Below are 21,795 nucleotides of genomic sequence, written 5' to 3' on the forward strand. Positions count from 1 at the left end.
CTTCTGAAGTGTTCCTGACCCCATGTGGTGATATCCTTTAGAGATTAATGTCGGTTTTTGATACAGTGCCGTCTGAGGGATCGAAGGTCACGGTCATTTAATGTTGGTTTCCGGCCATGCCGCTTACGTGGAGTGATTTCTCCAATTGCACTTTGAGAAACGTTGTTCTTAAACTGTCTGACTATTTGCTCACATAGTTGTGGACAAAGGGGTGTGCCTCGCCCCATCCTTTCTTGTGAAAGACTGAGCACTTTTTGGGAAGCTGTTTTGATACCTAACCATGGCACCCACCTGTTCCCAATTAGCCTGCACACCTGTGGAAGGTTCCAAATAAGTGTTTGATGAGCATTCCTCAACTTTATCAGTATTTATTGCCACCTTTCCCAATTTCTTTGTCACATGTTGCTGGCTTCAAATTCTAAAGTTAATGATTATTTGCAAAAAAAAGTTTATCAGTTTGAACATGAAATATGTTGTCTTTGTAGCATATTCAACTGAATATGGGTTGATAAGGATTTGCAAATCATTGTATTCCGTTTATATTTACATCTAACACAATTTCCCAACTCATATGGAAACAGGGTTTGTACAACTTTCTCCAACGCTGCCAAAGAAAGACATGTTTTATGTCACTCAGTCTTTGTGTCAATTTGTCCACCAAACATTTTTTGCTGTGCGTGAATTCACAAAGGTGAGCTTTGTTGAGTTAATTGATATACTGAAGTGCTTATCAGGCATATTTGGTCAACCCATTATGCAAGCTAATTGATGTTAACATGCATTTTAGGATAGCTGTATGTACATATTGCATCATTATGCCTCGTCTGTAGGTATATTTGAGCTCATTTAATTCCCTTTACATATGTTCTATGCGTATTTAATTTACATTTGCATGTCTCATGACACATTATCTGTATGTAATATTGGCTGCATTTCTGATAGTTGTTTGTGCGCCACGTTGTTCCAGACCACAGCAAACGTTACCCAGCTCGCAAAGATTGAAATTAATCCATTAAAAGAAGACAGCCTGACGTTTCCTTTAACTTGAACACACACATCAGCAGTAATTTCTAGAAGTTATCTACTAATAATTTCCATTGTTGCAAAAATGTGTAGAATAAAAATTTAAATACAACATTTCTGTCAACGAAGATTTGCGTCAGCCTTTGTTAGTAGGCTAATATAGCTAATATAGAAACTTACATTACATCATGTGTTGCCTTCATTATAACACTTGTTTAAAGGCTTTTAATTTTTTGCAGCTCCAAGCTTTTTTTTGTATTTTTGGTCCAATATGGCTCTTTCAACAATTTGGGTTGCCGACCCCTGGTCTAATATCTTTATTTTACAATTGTGAGCATCAGAATAAAGAAGTGGCAAAGGAAAGCAAATGTTCTTCGCATGACCGTAAAAAGCTTTGTAATCTGTTTTACAATGTTTATGTACAAATATCTCAACTTTGCTGGTCCAAAAACAACACAGTCGTACATCTTTCTTGAGTAATTACGTTCGTCTGTCAGTCGTCTTATCAAACACTTACAAAAAACAAATGACGGAATGTTCCGATGATGAGCTAATTCCCTATCTTTGCTTTGACTGTAGGAACTGTAGGAATAGATCCCAACAACTTGACTGGAGTAACTGAGGGAGGATCTGCTGATGACGGTTTCTCAAGCCTCGGCATATTTAGCAGCCACACAACGCTCTCACCGTCACCAAGTTATACACCAATGACAGTCGTGAGTGATGCCACAGCATCTTACGCTCACAGAGAGACCACCATCTCTGAGCCAAGCAGCCTTGTCTTGACGTCAACAACCCAAGATGGCAACACGAGGGAGACTGGCACAACCACGCGCCCTCCCGACCCGACAGATGGCAGCGGCTATTCTCCCGCAACTACTGACCAACACTTCACAACATCTCTGAGTGACAACAGCACAATATCAATGACAATGAACGACAAAACAACCTTAATCCCAAACACGGGACCAACCATTAATGACATGAGCTCAATGACAAATGGTGTCACAACGTTAACAACAATGGTTCCAACGGATGTCACAATGACTACAATCGACCCGACCGCCGCCAACGACACAAGTTTCAGCCCAACACCACCTGCCCTGACTGTCAATGACAGCGCAACGACTGACGACATAACCTCCATGACAATGAACGACAGCGCAACACGAATCCCAACAACGGGACCAACCATCAGTGATATTAGCTCAATGACGACAACTGGTGTCACAATGTTAACGACAACGGGTCAAACGGACGTGACAATCTCTATGACGACAATCGATCAGACCGCCAACGACACAAGCCTCAGCCCAACAACACCTGCCCTGACAGTCAATGACAGCGCAACCACTGACGACATAACCTCCATGACAATGAACGACAGTGCAACACTAATCCCAACAACGGGACCAACCATCAGTGACATTAGCTACATGACGACAACTGGTGTCACAATGTTAACGACGGCGGGTCCAACGGACGTGACAATCTCTATGACGACAATCGATCAGACCGCCAACGACACAAGCTTCAGCCCAACAACACCTGCCCTGACAGTCAATGACAGCGCAACCACTGACGACATAACCTCCATGACAATGAACGACAGCGCAACACTAATCCCAACAACGGGACCAACCATCAGTGACATTAGCGCAATGACGACAACTGGTGTCACAATGTTAACGACAACGGGTCCAACGGACGTGACAATCTCTATGACGACAATCGATCAGACTGCCAACGACACAAGCTTCAGCCCAACAACACCTGCCCTGACAGTCAACCACAGTGCAACCACTGATTACACAACCTCCATGACAACGGACGACAACGCCACCTTAATCCCAACAACGGGACCAACCATCAATGAAACGAGCTCAATGACGACAACTGGCCTCACGACGTTAATGACAACAGGTTCGACGAACATGACCGTCTCGATAACGTCAATTGAAACGACCACTGACAACACAAGTTTCAGCCCTACAACACCTACCCCGGCAGTCAACGACACCACCTCAACGACAGCAGCGGAGACTAACCATTCCGCTACAACCGCCGCATGGACGAACAACCCTGACTCCATGACGACCGTCAATCAGGAGGACACAGCAACACCCTGGATGACAACCGCCACTCCAGCCGACAACTACACAACAACCACCGGGATCTTCAATGCAACTACCCTAACAACTATCCTTACCACGACAATTCCTCCGGAGATTTCCGTTAGTGTCAGCGCAGCAACACAATTGACCACAGTCTCATCTGGACCCCCTTCACTTGCACCTTCAACGACAGAAGGTACAACTTTTAAAGTTAAGTTTGTGTTGTCTTTGGACTGACATGTTCTTGATTGACCCAGTGACTGGTCAAACGGGAACCACCAGCCATGAAGCCACAAGTCACATGACCTCGACTTCACCCGACACAACTATCATTGAAACCTCGCCACTACCCACACAGGGTCCAGTTTTGGGTTTGTACCTTTTGGCCTAATTTGAGGAATTTTCCAGAAACGATTCAGTCACCTTTTAGTTATCATGCACTTTTCTTGACTTTTTAAAGCTGCTTTGATGTATTTCCTGCTCAAAAAAGCTTCCTAATGACTTGACTGCACCATTATCTCTTTCCCTAGTTTGTCCCGCTGAGCCGTGTCCTCTTGAAAGCGTCTGCCTCAACGGCACCTGCCAATGTCTCTCCGGAAACTTCCTGGTGGACGGCCGCTGCACACGTGGTAAACATCAAAAACGTCCGTCATTCGGCCAGTGAGCTTTTTGTTTTAAAGGGGAACATTATCACCAGACCTATGTAAGCGTCAATATATACCTTGATGTTGCAGTAAAAAGAACATATGTTTTTTTAACCGATTTCCGAACTCTAAAAGGGTGAATTTGGCCATTGAAACACCTTTTCAATTGTTCGCTGTCGGACTTTTCACCCGTGACGTCACAACGTGAAGCAATCCGCCATTTTCTCAAACACATAACACACACCAAGCTCTGTTATTTTCCGTTTTTTTGACTGTTTTCCGTACCTTAGAGACATTATGCCTCGTCGGTGTGTTGTCGGAGGGTGTAACAACACGAACAGGGACGGATTCAAGTTGCAACAGTGGCCAAATGATGCAAAAGTCCCTCGTTTGTTCCGCACACTTTACCGGCGACCGCTATGCTACGACAGAGATGGCAAGAATGTGTGGATATTCTGCGACACTCAAAGCAGATGCATTTCCAACGATAAAGTCAACGAAATCACAAAGGTGAGTTTTGTTGATGTGGATGGAGTGTGCTAATCAGACATATTCAGTCACGGCATGACTGCAAGCTAATCGAAGCTAACATGCTATTTAGGCTAGCTGTATGTACATATTGCATCATTATGCCTCATTTGTAGCTGTATTTGCATCCAGCCTTTCCCTCCACCCACATTTAATACCAAACAAACACATACCAATCGTTGGTTAGAAGGCGATCGCCGAATTCGTCATCGCTTCCTCCCGTGCTGCTGTCTGTCGTGATATGGCTCAATAGCTTCAGTTTCTTCTTCAATTTCTTTTTCGCTATCTGCCTCCACACTCAACCATCCGTTTCAATACATGTGTAATCTGTTGAATCTGTGCTACTATGCTATACCTTTCTGTGCTATCCGCCATGTTTGCTTCTGGTGGCTTCACGCAGTGACGTCACAGGACAATAGACGGTGGATATAACGACGGTTAAAATCAGGCACTTTGAAGCCGTTTTTTGGGATATTGCGCGATGGGTAAAATTTTGAGAAAAACTTCGAAAAATAAAATAAGCCACTGGAAACTGATTTTTATTGGTTTTAACCCTTCAGAAAGTGTGATAATGTTCCCCTTGTCTTCTTCATTGTCACGCTCAGGTCAAGTGTTTGCTGGACAGCTCCACCTGAGCTCCTTGGACTTCAACAGCGATATGTTGAACAGGTCCTCCAAAGCCTTCCAGAACACGGCGGGGAACATCGCCACAGCGGTTAGCTTACTTGTCACAAAAAATAGCAGTTTTGGTGTTTTTACTCAGCATTTTCATTTGCAGCTCGCTGGCGCCTTCTCTGATCAACCGGCTTACATCCGCTCAGATGTGGTGCAGCTAGCGTAAATTTGCTCCGCACGCCCCAAAAATACCTCATCTTGTGTCGTGAAAGCATGCCACAATTCCGATTGTGTTCCCTGCAGACCAGGAAGTGTGATAGCAACGGTAAACAACATATTTGCCAACATGGCCGCCTCTCAAGAGTCAGTGGAGCAGACCATTAAAGAGGCCATCGCCAGCAGCTCTCAAGGACTACTGATAAACGCTACATTTAACAGTAAGCTAGCTAGCACTAAAAGCAGCAACTTATCTTGGCTTTTCGCTCACCTCCTGTTTCTATTGACTCACTTTAGGCACAGACTTGTGTGGTCAGGCGCCACTTCCTTGTGACGCCGTCACCGCTGTGTGCACCAACGCCAACGGATTGGTCATTTGCTCCTGTAAACAAGGCTATGTTTCAACAGTCTACTCCAACACCAGCTGCAAAGGTAAACTGTTTGTCTTGCAACAATCACAAATTACTTTATTATAAACACTCACTCGGGCTTCACGGTGGAAGAGGGGTTAATGCGTCTGCCTCACAATACGAAGGTCTTGAGTAGTCAGGGTTCAATCTCAGTCTCGGGATCTTTCTGTGTGGAGTTTGCATGTCCTCCCCGTGAATGCGTGGGTTCCCTCCTGGTACTCCGGCTTCCTCCCACCTCCAAAGACATGCACCTGGGGATAGGTTGATTGGCAACACTAAATTGGCCCTAGTGTGTGAATGTGAGTGTGAATGTTGTCTGTCTATCTGTGTTGGCCCTGCGACTTGTCCAGGGTGTACTCCGATTGCAGCTGAGATAGGCACCAGCGCCCCCCGCCAACCCAAAGGGAATAAGCGGTAAGAAATGGATGGATGGGTTAAAAACTCACCCAATAATCACAATTTGAATCCTCATCTTTCATAGATATCTACTTCCTGTGTAATTGTTGTCCATAAGGTGCATCATTTCCTTATTTTTTTTTTACAGAAAACGTAAAAAATTATCTTCGGATTGTAATTTTAAATCTAAGAAAGAAATGCAGCAGGTTTAACAAAATATATTTTTTCCCGTTGAAACCCTTTTTTTTATATTTATTAATATTTTCTTCTTTTTAAGATTTATTAAAATCTATAATAAAATATAAATATAATTGAAACATTAGTATACATTTTATACTAATATATATATATATAATATATTTAATAATAATGTAGAAACTACATAAGTTGAAAAATGTTAAAGGTAAATATCCCTTGTAGCACAAATACAAGAAATACATAAAGGAATTCAAAAAAACCAAATTTTCATTTTAAAGGTTGTAGAATAAAAAATGTTGAAGAAAATCTACATACAAATATATATACACATACTGTGTGTGTGTGTGTGTATATATATATTATATGTATATATGTATATATTATATATGTATATATAATCAATCAATGATTATTTATATAGCCCTAAATCACTAGTGTCCACAGCGGATAGATATATATATATATATATATATATATATATATATATATACACAGTGTACTTTTATTTAAATATCTACTAATGTTTTTATCAACCACAGAAAACATTCAATATTACAGTGTTTTAAAAAAATATATATATATTTTTAAGATTTAGTTTTCTTAAATATGTTTGTCTTCATTCCAATTTAAAAAAAAAACTTTTTAATTGTATGTATACTATTTTTTAGTACAATAGTCGCATTTTAAAAAATACATATATTTCATACATTTTTTTATATGGTACCATATTTTTTTATTTTTTTATTTTACAATATTTTAAATGTACTTTATTCACTTTATATATTACTGTTATATATATATATATATATATATATATACATATATAATATATATCTTAAACAATATATATTTATATATATACATATATATATATATCTTAAACATCACTTAAATATGTGTGGTTAGTTAAAAAATAGTGTGAATAAAGTCCATTTAAAAATATGTATTTTTGAAAATGCGACTATTATACTAAAAAATAGTATACATACAATTAAAAATTAAGTACATCTTTTACATTTGAGAAAACTAAATCTTAAAAATATACCTATTTTTTTAAATAACACTGATATTGAATGTTTTCTGTGGTTAGTAAAAACATTAGTAAATATATAAATAAAAATACAAATTGTAAAAAAAAACAAGGAAAAACTAACTATAAAAAATAAAAACATATTTTAAATTTTTTTTAAAAAATGGAACGTTACTGTGGTTGAGAATAGAATAAAAACTGTAAAATTAAAGTATTTTTTTTTTTTTCAATAAAAAGTACATTAAAAAACTAGAAAAATATATTTTTCACAGATATTGATACATTGTACTTAATAAAAATATAGTATGGATATAATAGAAAATACATGTTTAACATTTTTAAAATGTAATATTTATTCTTTAGGGTAAATAATGAATTGTGAAATAAAGTTGAATGCGAGATATTTAAGGTTTCCAGGGTCAAAGGGCAGATTAATAGGCAGCTGTTGAAAACTAATTAGGAATAATAAACCAACTGAATAATAGTAATTGAAGTGTTAGTTCATGCTGCTTTTTATGAATAAAGGAAAGAATAAACTTTTTATTTAACTCCACTCTGACATACGGATTCCCGAGGGGTCTTTAATATGTGTGACCAAACTTTGCTCCACTTATTGAAGTCTCTAAATTATAAGATAACTAATGTCTGTACACGCTGTGCAATGAAACACTGTAGCGTGACAGCCAGAGTACACGGGGCGCGAGCAATCGAGAGCTCTTTAGCGCTGAGTCTACGTTTATTATGGTTGCCACAGAGACAAGTGGGCGCAGCATAAACATTCCTGATTCTCTAAAAGCTGCCATAGAAAGACTTCACACCGTGTGTGCAAATCATCGTCTTTGAGGAGCAAGTATACACTTTATTGGTATTATTCATACTATTGAGTACACTTTGTTGGTATTATTCATACTATTATGTACACTTTGTTGGTATTGTTCATACTATTGTGTTCTGCAGCATGTCCAAGTGGACAACATGCGGTGGACAACATCTGTAAGACGTGAGTGGCACATTTTAAGTTTGCATGGGTTGTGCAACTACTGGCGCCCTCCTGTGGACATTCATTGACACTATTTTGTCTTTCAGATGTGCGTTTGGCTACGGAGGCCTTAACTGCAGGGATTGTGAGTTACACTGTTTTGACTCTTTCTCAATCTAAAAGTTGTGAGCTTCAAGAGTCAAAAACTGTTTTTTCAGCATCTCTACTGGCTGTGGTGGTGGTCTCCTGCGTCCTAGGAGGGATTTTACTCATCATGATCTCAGCTTTGCTCGCATATTGCTGCTGGTGAGCACATTGAAACTTAAGTCACAGCGTACAAAAGATCAAATTTATGTTCATTAACTGTTAACTTTTTCAAATTAATATATTTTTTACTGTATCTAGTTGAGTGTCAAGCTTTGTAAAAATACATAAATATCTTTTAACTTTTTCAAATGAATATATTTTTTACTGTATCTAGTTGAGTGTCCCGCTTTGTAAAAATACATACGTAAATATCTAACTTCTTAAAATGAATATATATTTTTACTGTATCTAATTGATTGTCACGCTTTGTAAAAATACATATTTTAATTCAAAAGCTTGAACAACCCTGCAAATCTACAGTATTACAAATTAAATATTGTGGGGGATAATGATAAAAATGTAACATGTAATAATATTTTTTTTCAAATGTAGTAATTTTCGACCATTCTGTTTGATTTATTATGGATAAATATTTTAATGTAATAAAATGTACATTAAGAAAATATTCAAAATACGGTATTGCTCGTGTTCCAGATACTTTACAGAATTGGAAATGAAATATGATTTTGTTTTGAATTTTCCCCAAAAAATGTTTTTTAAATTCAGTATTAAATTAAATTTTTCAAATATTTTTATTTAGATTTAAAATATATTTCTAATGTGATTTAATCAATTTAATAACACATTTATAATACAGTATCGCAATTGTCCCAGAAATTCTACTGTATTAGAAATAAAATATTATTTTGTTGAAAAAATGTTGTATGAAAAATGTAACGCGTATTATATATTTAAACATTTTTTTTTTACAATATTAAAATATTTTCCAGGATTTTTATTAAAATTGAAAATACATGTTCAAAGTAATAATGTTCAATGCAACAACAAATACTTAAAATACAGTAACGCAAGTGATCAATTTATATAATAAATATGATTTTTTAAATTATATTTTAAATTGCTGTTTTATAGTTTTAGAGTACTGAAATGTTATTAATTTTTATCTATTGTTTACATATAAGTTATGTTAAATTTTTTTTTAAATATTTTTAAATGTCTGGATTACAAAAACAAACCAATGAACAATTTAATATGCAGTATGAAAGTAGCAATTCTGTATTAAAAGTATGGACGGTAAAAAAAATGTAAAGCTGTACTTTCTCCGTGCGTCCACCAGGCGGCGGTGCCAAGGCGACCCTGGCAGGCGTAGTAGTCCATACCCGACAGGTGAGCTGGCCAAGCCATGGCCCTCTGACATCACGCCCATCCCCCGCGCCACCGCCACAAGCACGTGGGACACGTCGTCCATGGAGATGACCGAGGGAGGCAGCACTCGAGTCTTGGTGGACGGAAAGAATCATACCAACGGCGTGGTGAGCGCTACTCTTGGAACATCAATTAACCAATCAATACGTCCTCGTTAGAGATGGTCGTTATGAATTAATTGATTATTATGGCTTGAATGGAATATGAATGACATTATGTTGTATAGTTGTGGCATTGTGCGAGAAATCACAATTATTCACTATTTAGCTTGGTAGCTTTCTTCAACGCAAGCGAACAACGGTAATCAAAGAAAGAAGCAGTGTTATTGCAGCTGGAACGAAATATGTCACGACACTTCCTTTTTCTTCAAATGTTGATACAAAATCAGAGAGGCCTATATAAGTCGTGCACATACAGGAAATAATGTCCTACACGCAAACGTTTGCCGGGGGAGGAGGTGCAAACCACTACGAGCATAATCCAGGTTTTAGAGTCTGAACTCCAAACTGGCAAAATGCGAGTTAGCGCATCCGTTTGTTTATCCAACTGGTGAAACATATTTCTCAACATGCAATATTTAATTTATTCATTGTCGACAATTGTAATTAAAATAGAGGTGCCCCTATCCGATATTAGTACTCAGCAAATAACATGAGTATGATATACATTATATAAGCTTGCACGTAAAATGTCCAATTCAAGCCGACCTGCAAAGTACTTGTGCACAATACTGATATTCGATATCAGCACAAAAAATGGTACTGGATGATTTCGGCTTGCATGTCAAATGTCCTATACAAGCAGACCTGCAGCTTGTCTACTTGTGCCTGATATTAATACTGATATCAGTACGATATCAGCAAAAATCACAAGTATCGTATGATATGGCTTGCATGTACAAAGTCTGATGCAAACAGATCTGCGGCGTGTTAACTTGTGCACGATACTGATATTGGTCTGATATCAGCAAAGAAAATTGGTATTGGATAATATCGGCCTGCATGTCAAATGTCCTATACAAGCAGATCTGCAGCATGTTTACTTGTGCCTGATATTAATACCGATATCAGTACCATATCAGCAAAAATCATAAGTATCGTATGATATAAGCTTGCATGTACGATGTCTGATGCAAACAGATCTGCGGCGTGTTAACTTGTGCACGATACTGATATTGGTCTGATATCAGCAAAAAAAATTGGTATAGGATAATAACGGCATGCACGTTAAATGTCCTATACATGCTGCAGTGAGTTTACTTGTGCCTGATATTGATATCGGATAGTCTGATTTACTAAAAAAAGTATCGGATGATATCGGCTTGCATGTAAAATATCCAATACAAGCAGACATACAGTGTGTTTACTTGCACCTGATATCAGTCCGATTTTAGCAAAAAAACATGTATCGGATGATAAAAGCTTGTATTTAAAATGTCCGATACAAGCAGACCTGCAGCGTGTTTACATGTGCCCAACATTGATATCGGCTATCAATCCAATTTGCAAAAATCAGCTTGCATGTCTAATGTCCGATAGATAATTTAATTAATTTGATACAACAAATAATTTTTAATACAATATTAAGTGTTTCAGAAATTCTACTGTATTAGAAATTAAATATGCTTTTGTTTAAATATTTTATATGACAAATGTAACATGTAAACATTATTCCCCAAAAATAGTTACAATATTAAAATAATTTTCTAGGATTTTCATTAAGTTTGAAAATAAATGTTCAAAGTAATGTTTAATGCAACAAAAAATATTTAAAAAACAGCAAGTGCTCCAGAATATTATAATATTCAAGAGAAGAAAACTTGCGTGTATACTTATGCCGATATAAGTCCAATATCAGCAAAACAAACCAATATCAAATTATATCAGTTTGCATGTAAAATGTCCGACAAAAGCAGACCTGAGTCGTGTTTACCTGTGCTTGACATTGGATATCAGTACGATTTGCAAAAAAAAAAATATTGGATGATATTGGCTTGCATGTAAAATGTCCGATACAAGCAGACCAACAGTGTGTCTACTTGCGCCTGATATCTGTCCAATTTAAGCTCACACAAAAATATGCCGGATGATATCGGCTTGCATGTACAACGTCAGATACAAGCAGCCCTTGCAGCGAGTTTACCTTCGTCCTGTATTAATATCAGATTTCTGTCTGATATCAGCAAAAAAACAAGTATTGTATGATGCATGTAAAATGTCCGATACAATTAAACATAAGGCATGTTTAATTGTGCCTGATATTTCAGCAAAAAGACAAGTATCAAATTACATCGGCTAGCATTGAAAAATGTTCAATAGAAGACAAACCTGATGCGTGTTTAATTGCAGATATAGGCCTGATATCAGCAAATAAAACAAGTATCGAATGACATTGGCTTGCATGGAAAATGTCCGATGCTAGCAGAACTGCAACATTTTATACTATGCCTGATATCAATGTCTGATCAACTTAAACTTCAAACCCCATTTCCATATGAGTTGGGAAATGTAAATATATTCAAACTGATAAACATCTTTTTTTTTGCAAATCATTAACTTTAGTATTTGATGCCAGCAACACGTGACAAAGAAGTTGGGAAAGGTGGCAATAAATACTGATAAAGTTGAGAAATACTCATCAAACACTTATTTGGAACTTCCCACAGGTGTGCAGGCTAATTGGGAACAGTTGGGTGTCATGATTGGGTATAAAAGCAGCCTCCATGAACAGATGTGTAAGTTACCCATGCCTTGGGCACTAATACACCCCCATACCATCACAGATGCTGGCTTTTGAACTTTGCGCCTATAACAATCCGGATGGTTATTTTCCTCTTTGTTCCGGAGGATACCACGTCCACAGTTTCCAAATATAATTTAAAATGTGGACTCGTTAGACCACAGAACACTTTTCCACATTGCATCAGTCCATCTTAGATGAGCTCGGGCCCTGCCTAGCCGGCAGCGTTCCAGGATATTCCTGATAAATGGGTTTTGCTTTGCATAACAGAGTTTTAACTTGCACTTACAGATGTAGCGACCAACTGTAGATACTGACAGTGGTTTTATGAAGTGTTCCTGAGCTCATGGGGTGATATCGTTTACACACTGTTGTCGGTTTTTGATGCACTACCGCCTGAGGGATCAAAGGTCTGTAATGTAATCGCTTACGTGCAGTGATTTCTCCAGATTCTCTGAACCTTTTGATGATTTTACGGACCGTAGATGGTAAAATCCCTAAATTCCTTGCAATAGCTCGTTGAGAATTGTTCTAAAACTGTTTGACAATTTGCTGACAAATTGGTGACCCCTCACCCCATCCTTGTTTGTGAATTACTTAGCATTTCATGGAAGCTGCTTTTATACCCAATCATGGCACCCACCTGTTCCCAATTAGCCTGCACACCTGTGTGATGTTCCATATAAGTGTTTTTATGAGCATTCCTCAACTTTATCAGTATTTATTGCCACCTTTCCCAACTTCTTTGTCACGTGTTGCCTTTCCCAACTTCTTTGTCACGTGTTGCTGGCATCAAATTCTAAAGTTAATGATTATTTGCTACAAAAAAAAAGTTCAGTTTGAACATGAAATATGTTGTCTTTGTAGCATATTCAACTGAATATGGGTTGAAAAGGATTTTCAAATCTTTGTATTCAGTTTATATTTACATCTAACACAATTTCTCAACTCTTATGGAAACGGGGTTTGTACAATCATGTGTGTAGTGCTAGCCAGCTAGCTAGGTGACTAGTTTCCCGCCTATGCTCCCTGCTTTTTCCTGACTACCCATGTGTCGCTTTAGGGCTTTCAGCTGAAGCAGTCAAGGTGGAAGAAGGTAAGGTTTGTTGGCTTTTGGACTCATGCCTCCTGCTGATCTAGTTGTGCTGCTAACTAAAATGGTGGTGGGCTCTCCCAGGTGGCTAGCTCGTCTCGTCCACTAAGTCTGTATTTGTGTGTAATTGTGCGTTTGTGTGTGACTAACCCCAGCTTTGGCTCACCTTTTTAGTCGGGTTCGTACGACCTAAACACGGACGCCATGAAGACTTTCAAGAGTAAAAACCCTTCACGCTACTCGTACCTGGTGGAAGGCCACAAGAACCCCTACTTCCTGCCGGGAGACAACAAGAAAAACTGAAGCAGCTCCCCCTTGTGGACGCCTAAAACTGTATTTTTTTTATTATGTTCCGATCAAAGAGAAAGGATGACCAGGCGCCAAATGAGGTGTTGAACAATCGTTTTGTAACGTTTCAATCGTGCTTTTCTGCAATCACCAATGACGTTTTGTGCCTCAAGTCATGTCGAATGACAAAAAAGGAGGCTGGTCCCTCGTTCTAGATGCTTCTGAAGGGATTTGTTTATGTCAAGTTGCGCTTTTATTGACTAAGAGTCGTGTTGTGCGTGGATGTGCCAACTATCACTCGTCTCTCATGTGGTCTGCAGGGGTGTCCAAACCTGAGGGCCACACACGGAAAAGGAAAGCATGCAGGGGGGAATGTGGATATTTTTATTTTCAAAACCAATTCAGTATATACATTTATTTTACCTTAGGCTGCCCTCAAGTATGTTCCGGGGACCCGGAAGGGTTTCAATCAATGCTCAAAATAAGTCTAATATAAAAATATTTGTAATTTTATTCAATGCTTAACTCTCTCGGTCAACTACAGGTCCGTCATAAAAAATACAAAAAAAGATTTATGCATTTTGTCAAAAACCTTGTTTTTAATGGCACAAAAACAAAATGGGTGGGCTATGTATAAATATATATAATATATATATATATGTCAATAATTCATAACATTAATTTTGATTAATTTTAATTAATTTCTACCGATCACCACCTGGTGGTGAGTTGGCTGCGATGGTGGGGGAGGATGCCGGACAGACCTGACGGGCCCAAACGCATTGTAAGGGTCTGCTGGGATCGTCTGGCAGAGTCTCCTGTCAAGAGAGAGTTTCAATTCCCATCTTCGGAAGACCTTTGAACATGTTGGACATTGAGTCCGAGTGGACCATGTCCCGCCCCTCTATTGTCGAGGCGGCCGATTGGAGCTGTGGCCGCAAGGTAGTTGGTGCCTGTCGAGGCGGTAATTCTAGAACCCGTTGGTGGACACTGGCGGTGAGGGATGCCGTCAAGCTGAGGAGTCCTATCGGGTTTTTTTGGACTCCGGAGGTAGCGGACAGGTACCGACAGGCCAAGTGGTGTGCGGCTTAAGCGGTCGCAGAGGCAAAAACTCGGACATGGGAGGAGTTCGGGGAAGCCATGGAGAGCGACTTCCGGACGGCTTCGAAGCAATTCAGGACCACCATCTGCCGCCTCAGGAAGGGGAAGCAGTGCACTAATCTCAACAAAGGATCGGTGAAGGAATACTTCAAAGACCTCCTCAATCCCACCAACACGTCTTCCTATGAGGAAGCAGTGCCTGGGGAATCTTTGGTGGGCTCTCCTATTTCTGGGCCTGAGGTTACTGAGGTAGTTAAAAAGCTCCTCAGTGGCAAGGCCCGGGGGTGGATGATATCCACCCGGAGTTCCTTAAGGCTTTGGATGCTGTGGGCCTGTCTTGGTTGACAAGACTTTGCAGCACATCTGGATTGGCAGACCAGGGTGGTGGTTCCTCTCTTTAAAGAAGGGGAACCAGAGGGTGTGTTCCAACTATCGTCAGATCACACTCCTCAGACTTCCCTGTAAGGTTTATTCAGGTGTACTGGAGAGGAGGCTACGCCGGATAGTCGAACTTCGGATTCAGGAGGAACAGTGTGTTTTTTGTCCTGTCGTGGAACTGTGGACCAGCTTTAAACTCTCGGCAGGGTCCTTGAGGGTGCATGGGAGTTTGCCCAACCAGTCTATATGTGCTTTGTGGACTTGGAGAAGGCATTCGACCGTGTCCCTCAGGAAGTCCTGTGGGGGGAGAGAGTATGGGGTATCGGACTATGATTGTGGCGATTCGCTCCCTGTATGATCAGTGTCAGAGCTTGGTCCGCATTGCCGGCAGTAAGTCGGACACGTTGCCAGTAAGGGTTGGACTCCGCCGAGGCTGCCCTTTGTCACTGACTCTGTTCATAATTTGTATGGACAGAATTTCTAGGCGCAGTCAAGGCGTTGTGGGGATCCGGTTTGGTGGCTGCAGGATTAGGTCTCTGCTTTTTGCAGATGATGTAGTCCCGATGGCTTCATCTGGCCAGGATCTTCAGCTCTCACTGGATCGGTTCTCAGCCGAGTGTGAAGCGACTGGGATGAAAATAAGCACTTACAAGTCAGAGTCCATAGTTCTCGCCCCAAGTGGAGGTGTAAGTACCTAGGAGTCTTGTTCACGAGTGAGGGAAGAGCGGATCGGTGCGGCATCTTCAGTAATGCGGACGCTGTATCGATTCGTTGTGGTGAAGAAGGAGCTGAGCCGTAAGGCAAAGCTCTCAATTTACCGGTCGATCTACGTTCCCATCCTCACCTATGGTCATGAGCTTTGGGTTATGACCGAAAGGACAAGATATCGGGAACAAGCGGCCGAAATGAGTTTCCTCCACGGGGAACTCAAAAGTAAAGCCGCTGCTCCTTCACATCTAGAGGAGCCAGATGAGGTGGTTCGGGCATCTGGTCACCCAAATGCCTCCCGAGGGAAGTGTTTAGGACATGTCCAAAGAAGGCCACGGGGGAGACCCAGGACACGTTGGGAAGACTCTCCCGGCTGGCCTGGGAACGCCTCGGGATACCCCGGTAAGAGCTGGACGAAGTGGCTGGGGAGAGGAAAGTCTATTTTTTGTTTTCACTAGATACAGAAATACAAGTTACAAATGAAACAGTTCATTATCAGGCGAGCTCATGTAGACTTCTCATACATTTTTTCTTGAGCCTGTGCTGAAGTCGCTACACTGCAAGAGAAGGCTTAAACTTAAAAACAATATTATAATGTTAACTGGTAGAATCTACCTTCCTTACATTTGTTTTTGAGATCCTGGTGTTTTGATTCCTCAATCTCCATCAGGGCGAGGTGTGCTGCTTCTATAGGCGAGATCTGCGGCCTTTTGAGTCTTCATAAAGGTCTCCATCTGGGTGAGGTGTGTGGCCTTTTCCTTCTCCTTCCGGGCGAGGTGTACGGCCGTTTCCTTCTCCGTCTGGGTCTCCAACTTGGCGAGGCGTGTGGTATACCGCATCCATCTCATCCATGCAGGTGAGATCTGCGGCCTTTTGCGTCTTCATCTGGGTCTCTATCTGGGTGAGGCGTGCGGCTTCTATCTTCTCCATCCAGGTAGAATACATTTGTTTTTGAGATCCTGGTATTTTGATTCCTCAATCTCCATCAGGCGAGGTGTGCGGCCTCTCGCTTCTCCATCAGGTCAAGGCGTGCGGCTTCTATCTTCATCCAGACGAGATCTGCGGCCTTTTTCTTCTCCTTCTGGGCGAGGCGTGCAGCCGTTTCCTTCTCCGTCTGGGTCTCCAACTTGGCGAGGTGTGCAGCATATTTCTTCTCCATATCGGTCTCTATCTGAGCGAGGCGTCTGGCCTTTTCCTTCTTCATCAAGTTGAGGCGTGCGGCTTCTATCTTCTCCATCCAGACGAGATCTGCGGCCTTTTGCGTCTTCATATAGGTCTCCATCTGGATGAGGTGTGTGGCCTTTTCCTTCTCCTTCTGGGTGAGGCGTGCGGCCGTTTCCTTCTCCGTCTGGGTCTCCAACTTGGCGAGGTGTGCAGCCTTTTTCTTCTCCATATCGGTCTCCATCTGAGCGAGGCGTTTGGCCTTTTCCTTCTCCATTAGGACGAGGTATACGGCATCCATCTTATCCATGCAGGCGAGATCTGCGGCCTTTTGCATCTCCATCTGGGTCTCCATCTGGGTGAGGCGTGTGCGGCCTTTTCCTCCTTCATCAGGGTAAGGCGTGCGGCCTCTTGCTTCTCCATCCAGGCGAGATCTGCAGCCTTTTGCATCTTCATATAGGTCTCCATCTGAATGAGGTTTTTGGCCTTTTCCTTCTCCTTCTGGGCGAGGTGTGCGGCCGTTTCCTTCTCCGTCTGGGTCTCCAATTTGGGCGGGGTGTTCGGCCTTTTCCTTCTCCATCTGTTTAGCCATCTGGGCGAGGTGTGCAGCCTTTTCCTTCTCCATCTGGGTCTCCATCTGAGCGAGGCGTTTGACCTTTTCCTTCTCCATTAGGACGAGGTATACGGCATCCATCTTATCCATGCAGGCGAGATCTGCGGCCTTTTGCGTCTCCATCTGGGTCTCCATCTGGAGGAGGCGTGTGCGGCCTTTTCCTCCATCAGGGTAAGGCGTGCGGCCTCTTGCTTCTCCATCCAGGCGAGATCTGCAGCCTTTTGCATCTTCATATAGGTTTCCATCTGAATGAGGTTTTTGGCCTTTTCCTTCTCCTTCTGGGCGAGGTGTGCGGCCGTTTCCTTCTCCGTCTGGGTCCCCAATTTGGGCGGGGTGTTCGGCCTTTTCCTTCTCCATCTGTTTAGCCATCTGGGCGAGGTGTGCAGCCTTTTCCTTCTCCATCTGGGTCTCCATCTGAGCGAGGCGTTTGGCCTTTTCCTTCTCCATTAGGACGAGGTATACGGCATCCATCTTATCCATGCAGGCGAGATCTGCGGCCTTTTGCATCTTCATCTGGGTCTCCATCTGGGTGAGGCGTGCGGCCTTTTCCTCCTTCATCAGGGTAAGGCTTGCGGCCTCTTGCTTCTCCATCTAGGCGAGATCTGCAGCCTTTTGGATCTTCATATAGGTCTCCATCTGAATGAGGTGTTTGGCCTTTTCTTTCTCCTTCTGGGCGAGGTGTGCGGCCGTTTCCTTCTCCGTCTGGGTCTCCAATTTGGGCGGGGTGTTCGGCCTTTTCCTTCTCCATCTGTTTAGCCATCTGGGCGAGGTGTGCAGCCTTTTCCTTCTCCATCTGAGCGAGGCGTTTGGCCTTTTCCTTCTCCATTAGGACGAGGTATACGGCATCCATCTTATCCATCCAGGCGAGATCTGCGGCCTTTTGCGTCTCCATCTGGGTCTCCATCTGGGTGAGGCGTGTGCGGCCTTTTCCTCCTTCATCAGGGTAAGGCGTGCGGCCTCTTGCTTCTCCATCCAGGCGAGATCTGCAGCCTTTTGCATCTTCATATAGGTCTCCATCTGAATGAGGTTTTTGGCCTTTTCCTTCTCCTTCTGGGCGAGGTGTGCGGCCGTTTCCTTCTCCGTCTGGGTCTCCAATTTGGGCGAGGCGTGCGATCTTTTCCTTCTCCATCTGGGCGAGGCGTGCGGCCTTTTCCTCCATCAGGACGAGGTATACGGCATCCATCTTATTCATGCAGGCAAGATCTGCAGCCTTTTGTATCTTCACCTGGGTGAGGTGTGCGGCCTCTTGCTTCTCCATCCGGTCGAGTTCTGCGGTCTTTTCCGTCTCAATCTTGGCCTTTTCCGTCTCCTGCTGGGCCTTTCGCATCTCCAGCTGGCTGAGGTGTGCGGCCTCTCGCTTCTCCATCCGGTCGAGTTCTGCGGTCTTTTCCGTCTCAATCTGGGCCTTTTGCGGCTCCAGCTGGGCGAGCATCCCGGCCTCTTCCTTCATTATGTCCTGTTCAACACACACACAGACCATACTGTAATTTCTGATGTTGAACATGACACTTGAGTCTGTGTGTGTTTCTGACACAATATTTAGTCTTTAAAAAATGCCACATATTCTGCTGTATGTGTGCCTGCTTCCCTTTTTTAAGGAAGACTTTAAACGTGTGGAAGTTGTTCAACATGAGTGGAAGACTTTCCTCAAATGCAGTAGAAAAGCCTAAAAGCTAAATACACAATACAAGCGCTCACAATATGACTGGGGAAAAACAAGGAAACCATTTAATATGACAGACCTCCACAAAAAAAAAAAACGATTGGAATTTTAGTCTTTTCGCTGAATAAAAAAAATTAAATGAAAAAAGTAAACTCTGACAGTTGTGTACATTTCATGTAAGAGAATATAGGATATACTTTGTCAAAAAGTGATGACGTCATATACATTGAATCCCAAAACATAATACATACAAACTAAAGTCCCGCCCTCTGACTTCCGTGTATAAGTCCCGCCTTCTAGCATCTGGTGGTGTTATGTTGTACATTCCAACAGGTGTTGTAATGTTGTACATTCCAACAGGTGTTGTAATGTTGTACATTCCGACAGGTGTCGTTATGTTGTACAAGGCTTACTCATCTCCTCTTTCTGCTGTAAAAATGGTGAATGATCCACTTGACACTCCTGCGGGGAAACTTTGCTTTGATCAGAAAAATAAGAAAAATCCGCAGCTTATTGCAAAATGATTGTGTGTCTGTCTCTGGAATAATAATGTGAACGACTTCTGCTGCGTCAAAACCTGGTCCTTTCCTAACAGCTATTTACTTACCAACAAAGTCAAAGATATCTTTTAAAATCCACCCATCCATCCATCTTCTACCGCTCCCCTTTGGGGTGGCGGGGGGCGCTGGTGACTATCTTAGCTACAATCGGGTGGAAGGCAGCGTACACCCTGGAAAAGTCGCTACCTCATCGCAGATCTTTTAAAATCATTAATGGTTATTACCCTGTAAAGACAGATGGTTAGATACAAGGACATTGATGTTATCTGCACCTTATGTAACATACATCCAGAGACCGTTTTGGACTTGTGAAAGCTTCATCCTGGACATATTCATGACAAATTTGTGCTTTGTTTTAAAGATGTGATATTTGGTTTTACACTGTAGGAAAAAAAAATTAAAAGGAATTTTACTTTTGCAACCTCATTATACTATTGGCTAAGTTATATTCATAAATGTAAGTTTCTCAATACCCGACCTGTCTTTTGTGCTTTTTAAAAAAGATTTAGAACTCTACATTAAAACACTTGAATAATTTATGGCAAACTTAAAATATGCACTAATAAACCCCCAAAAATGTTAGTGGAATTTGCATCTTGAATAAAAATTTAATAATTCATACCATTGTTTTTGATTCAGTATTATGTTTTGATGAATGACAGATTTCAAGAAAAAACAGCCTGCATTGCAACTTTCTCATTACATACCACCTGTTTTCTCTTTTATTCCACTTTTTTTTTGTTTTGTATTCATATTTGTAGAATGTGCCGCAGGACATTAAAACATTAGCTGTGGGCTGCACTTTGGACACCCCTGCTTTGTGTGTCTGAGAGTACTTTTATAAATGTGTGCAGTTTTTTTTGTAAAACCCTGCACGTCAGCAGATGAATAAATGATTTAAAAACAACACAACACCTGCCTATTTATTCATGCTTAACGAGGTTCAAGCGCAAATGAAAATCTCTGAATTGGCATGTTTGTAAATGTGACAAGTGTCCAAAATAAACATACTCGAATCAAAAGGTCAAGTTTGCTCTGGTCGGCTCGGATTTTGTCAGACAAATCTGGCTTTGCTGCTCCTTAATCTGGAGCGTGCAGCGCCGTCACGTGACATCAAAAATGACACACATTTGTATCGTTACCCAAATGGTGGGGGGCAGGTTCACAGTCCCTTCCGTATCATATGTTGAAGAGGTTTGTATCATGTCTCTCGCCGCCATACCGGAGGCATCACCAGACCAATGCAATCCAATAAGCATCGAACAGACGACTTGGAAGAAGCTTGTGATAGCCAGAGGTGCTAATATTGTCATACGAGACAAAGGCAATTGTACGAAAACAAACATTTTACATGCAGAAAATGTGGAATACATTTAACATCACTTTTAATTATTGTTGACTTGAGGAGAGGGCCACATGTGTACTTTTCTACAAGTTCAGACTTTAATTCAATAAAGTTTCTCACCTGCTACACCAAAGAGCTGTCACTCGCAACTTTTTTTGGCCCCACGGTGGAATATTTTGCAATGGTAATAAATATAAAAGTGAGTAACATACTCGTAGAATCTGGGGAATCTGTGGTGGACTCTCCTATTTCTGGGGCTGAGGTCGCTGAGGTAGTTAAAAAGCTCCTCGGTGGGAAGGCCCCAGGGGTGGATGAGATCCGCCCGGAGTTCCTTAAGGCTCTGGATGCTGTGGGGCTGTCTTGGTTGACAAGACTTTGCAGCATCGCGTGGACATCGGGGGCGGTACCTCTGGATTGGCAGACCGGGGTGGTGGTTCCTCTCTTTAAGAAGGGGGACCGG

At 41.5% G+C, this 21,795-nt stretch overlaps 1 protein-coding gene across 1 annotated transcript in view; it reads left to right on the forward strand.

Annotated features, from left to right (window-relative positions):
- The window catches only part of si:ch211-198m17.1 (mucin-2), a 49,774-nt gene extending 29,346 nt beyond the window's left edge, over window positions 1-20,428 (forward strand). Inside the window, exons 2-14 of the mRNA XM_061905477.1 lie at window positions 1,603-3,333; window positions 3,395-3,508; window positions 3,668-3,766; window positions 4,915-5,024; window positions 5,088-5,146; window positions 5,228-5,361; window positions 5,438-5,572; window positions 8,132-8,174; window positions 8,261-8,298; window positions 8,372-8,459; window positions 9,598-9,793; window positions 13,489-13,521; window positions 13,693-20,428. Coding sequence (XP_061761461.1) covers window positions 1,603-3,333; window positions 3,395-3,508; window positions 3,668-3,766; window positions 4,915-5,024; window positions 5,088-5,146; window positions 5,228-5,361; window positions 5,438-5,572; window positions 8,132-8,174; window positions 8,261-8,298; window positions 8,372-8,459; window positions 9,598-9,793; window positions 13,489-13,521; window positions 13,693-13,821 — 2,909 coding nt within the window. The 3' untranslated portion in view covers window positions 13,822-20,428. The remainder of the gene's footprint in view (window positions 1-1,602; window positions 3,334-3,394; window positions 3,509-3,667; window positions 3,767-4,914; window positions 5,025-5,087; window positions 5,147-5,227; window positions 5,362-5,437; window positions 5,573-8,131; window positions 8,175-8,260; window positions 8,299-8,371; window positions 8,460-9,597; window positions 9,794-13,488; window positions 13,522-13,692) is intronic.
- Window positions 20,429-21,795: the final 1,367 nt, after the last annotated feature.

The sequence above is a fragment of the Nerophis ophidion genome, linkage group LG07, assembly GCF_033978795.1.
Source record: "Nerophis ophidion isolate RoL-2023_Sa linkage group LG07, RoL_Noph_v1.0, whole genome shotgun sequence".
NCBI lineage: Eukaryota > Metazoa > Chordata > Actinopteri > Syngnathiformes > Syngnathidae > Nerophis > Nerophis ophidion.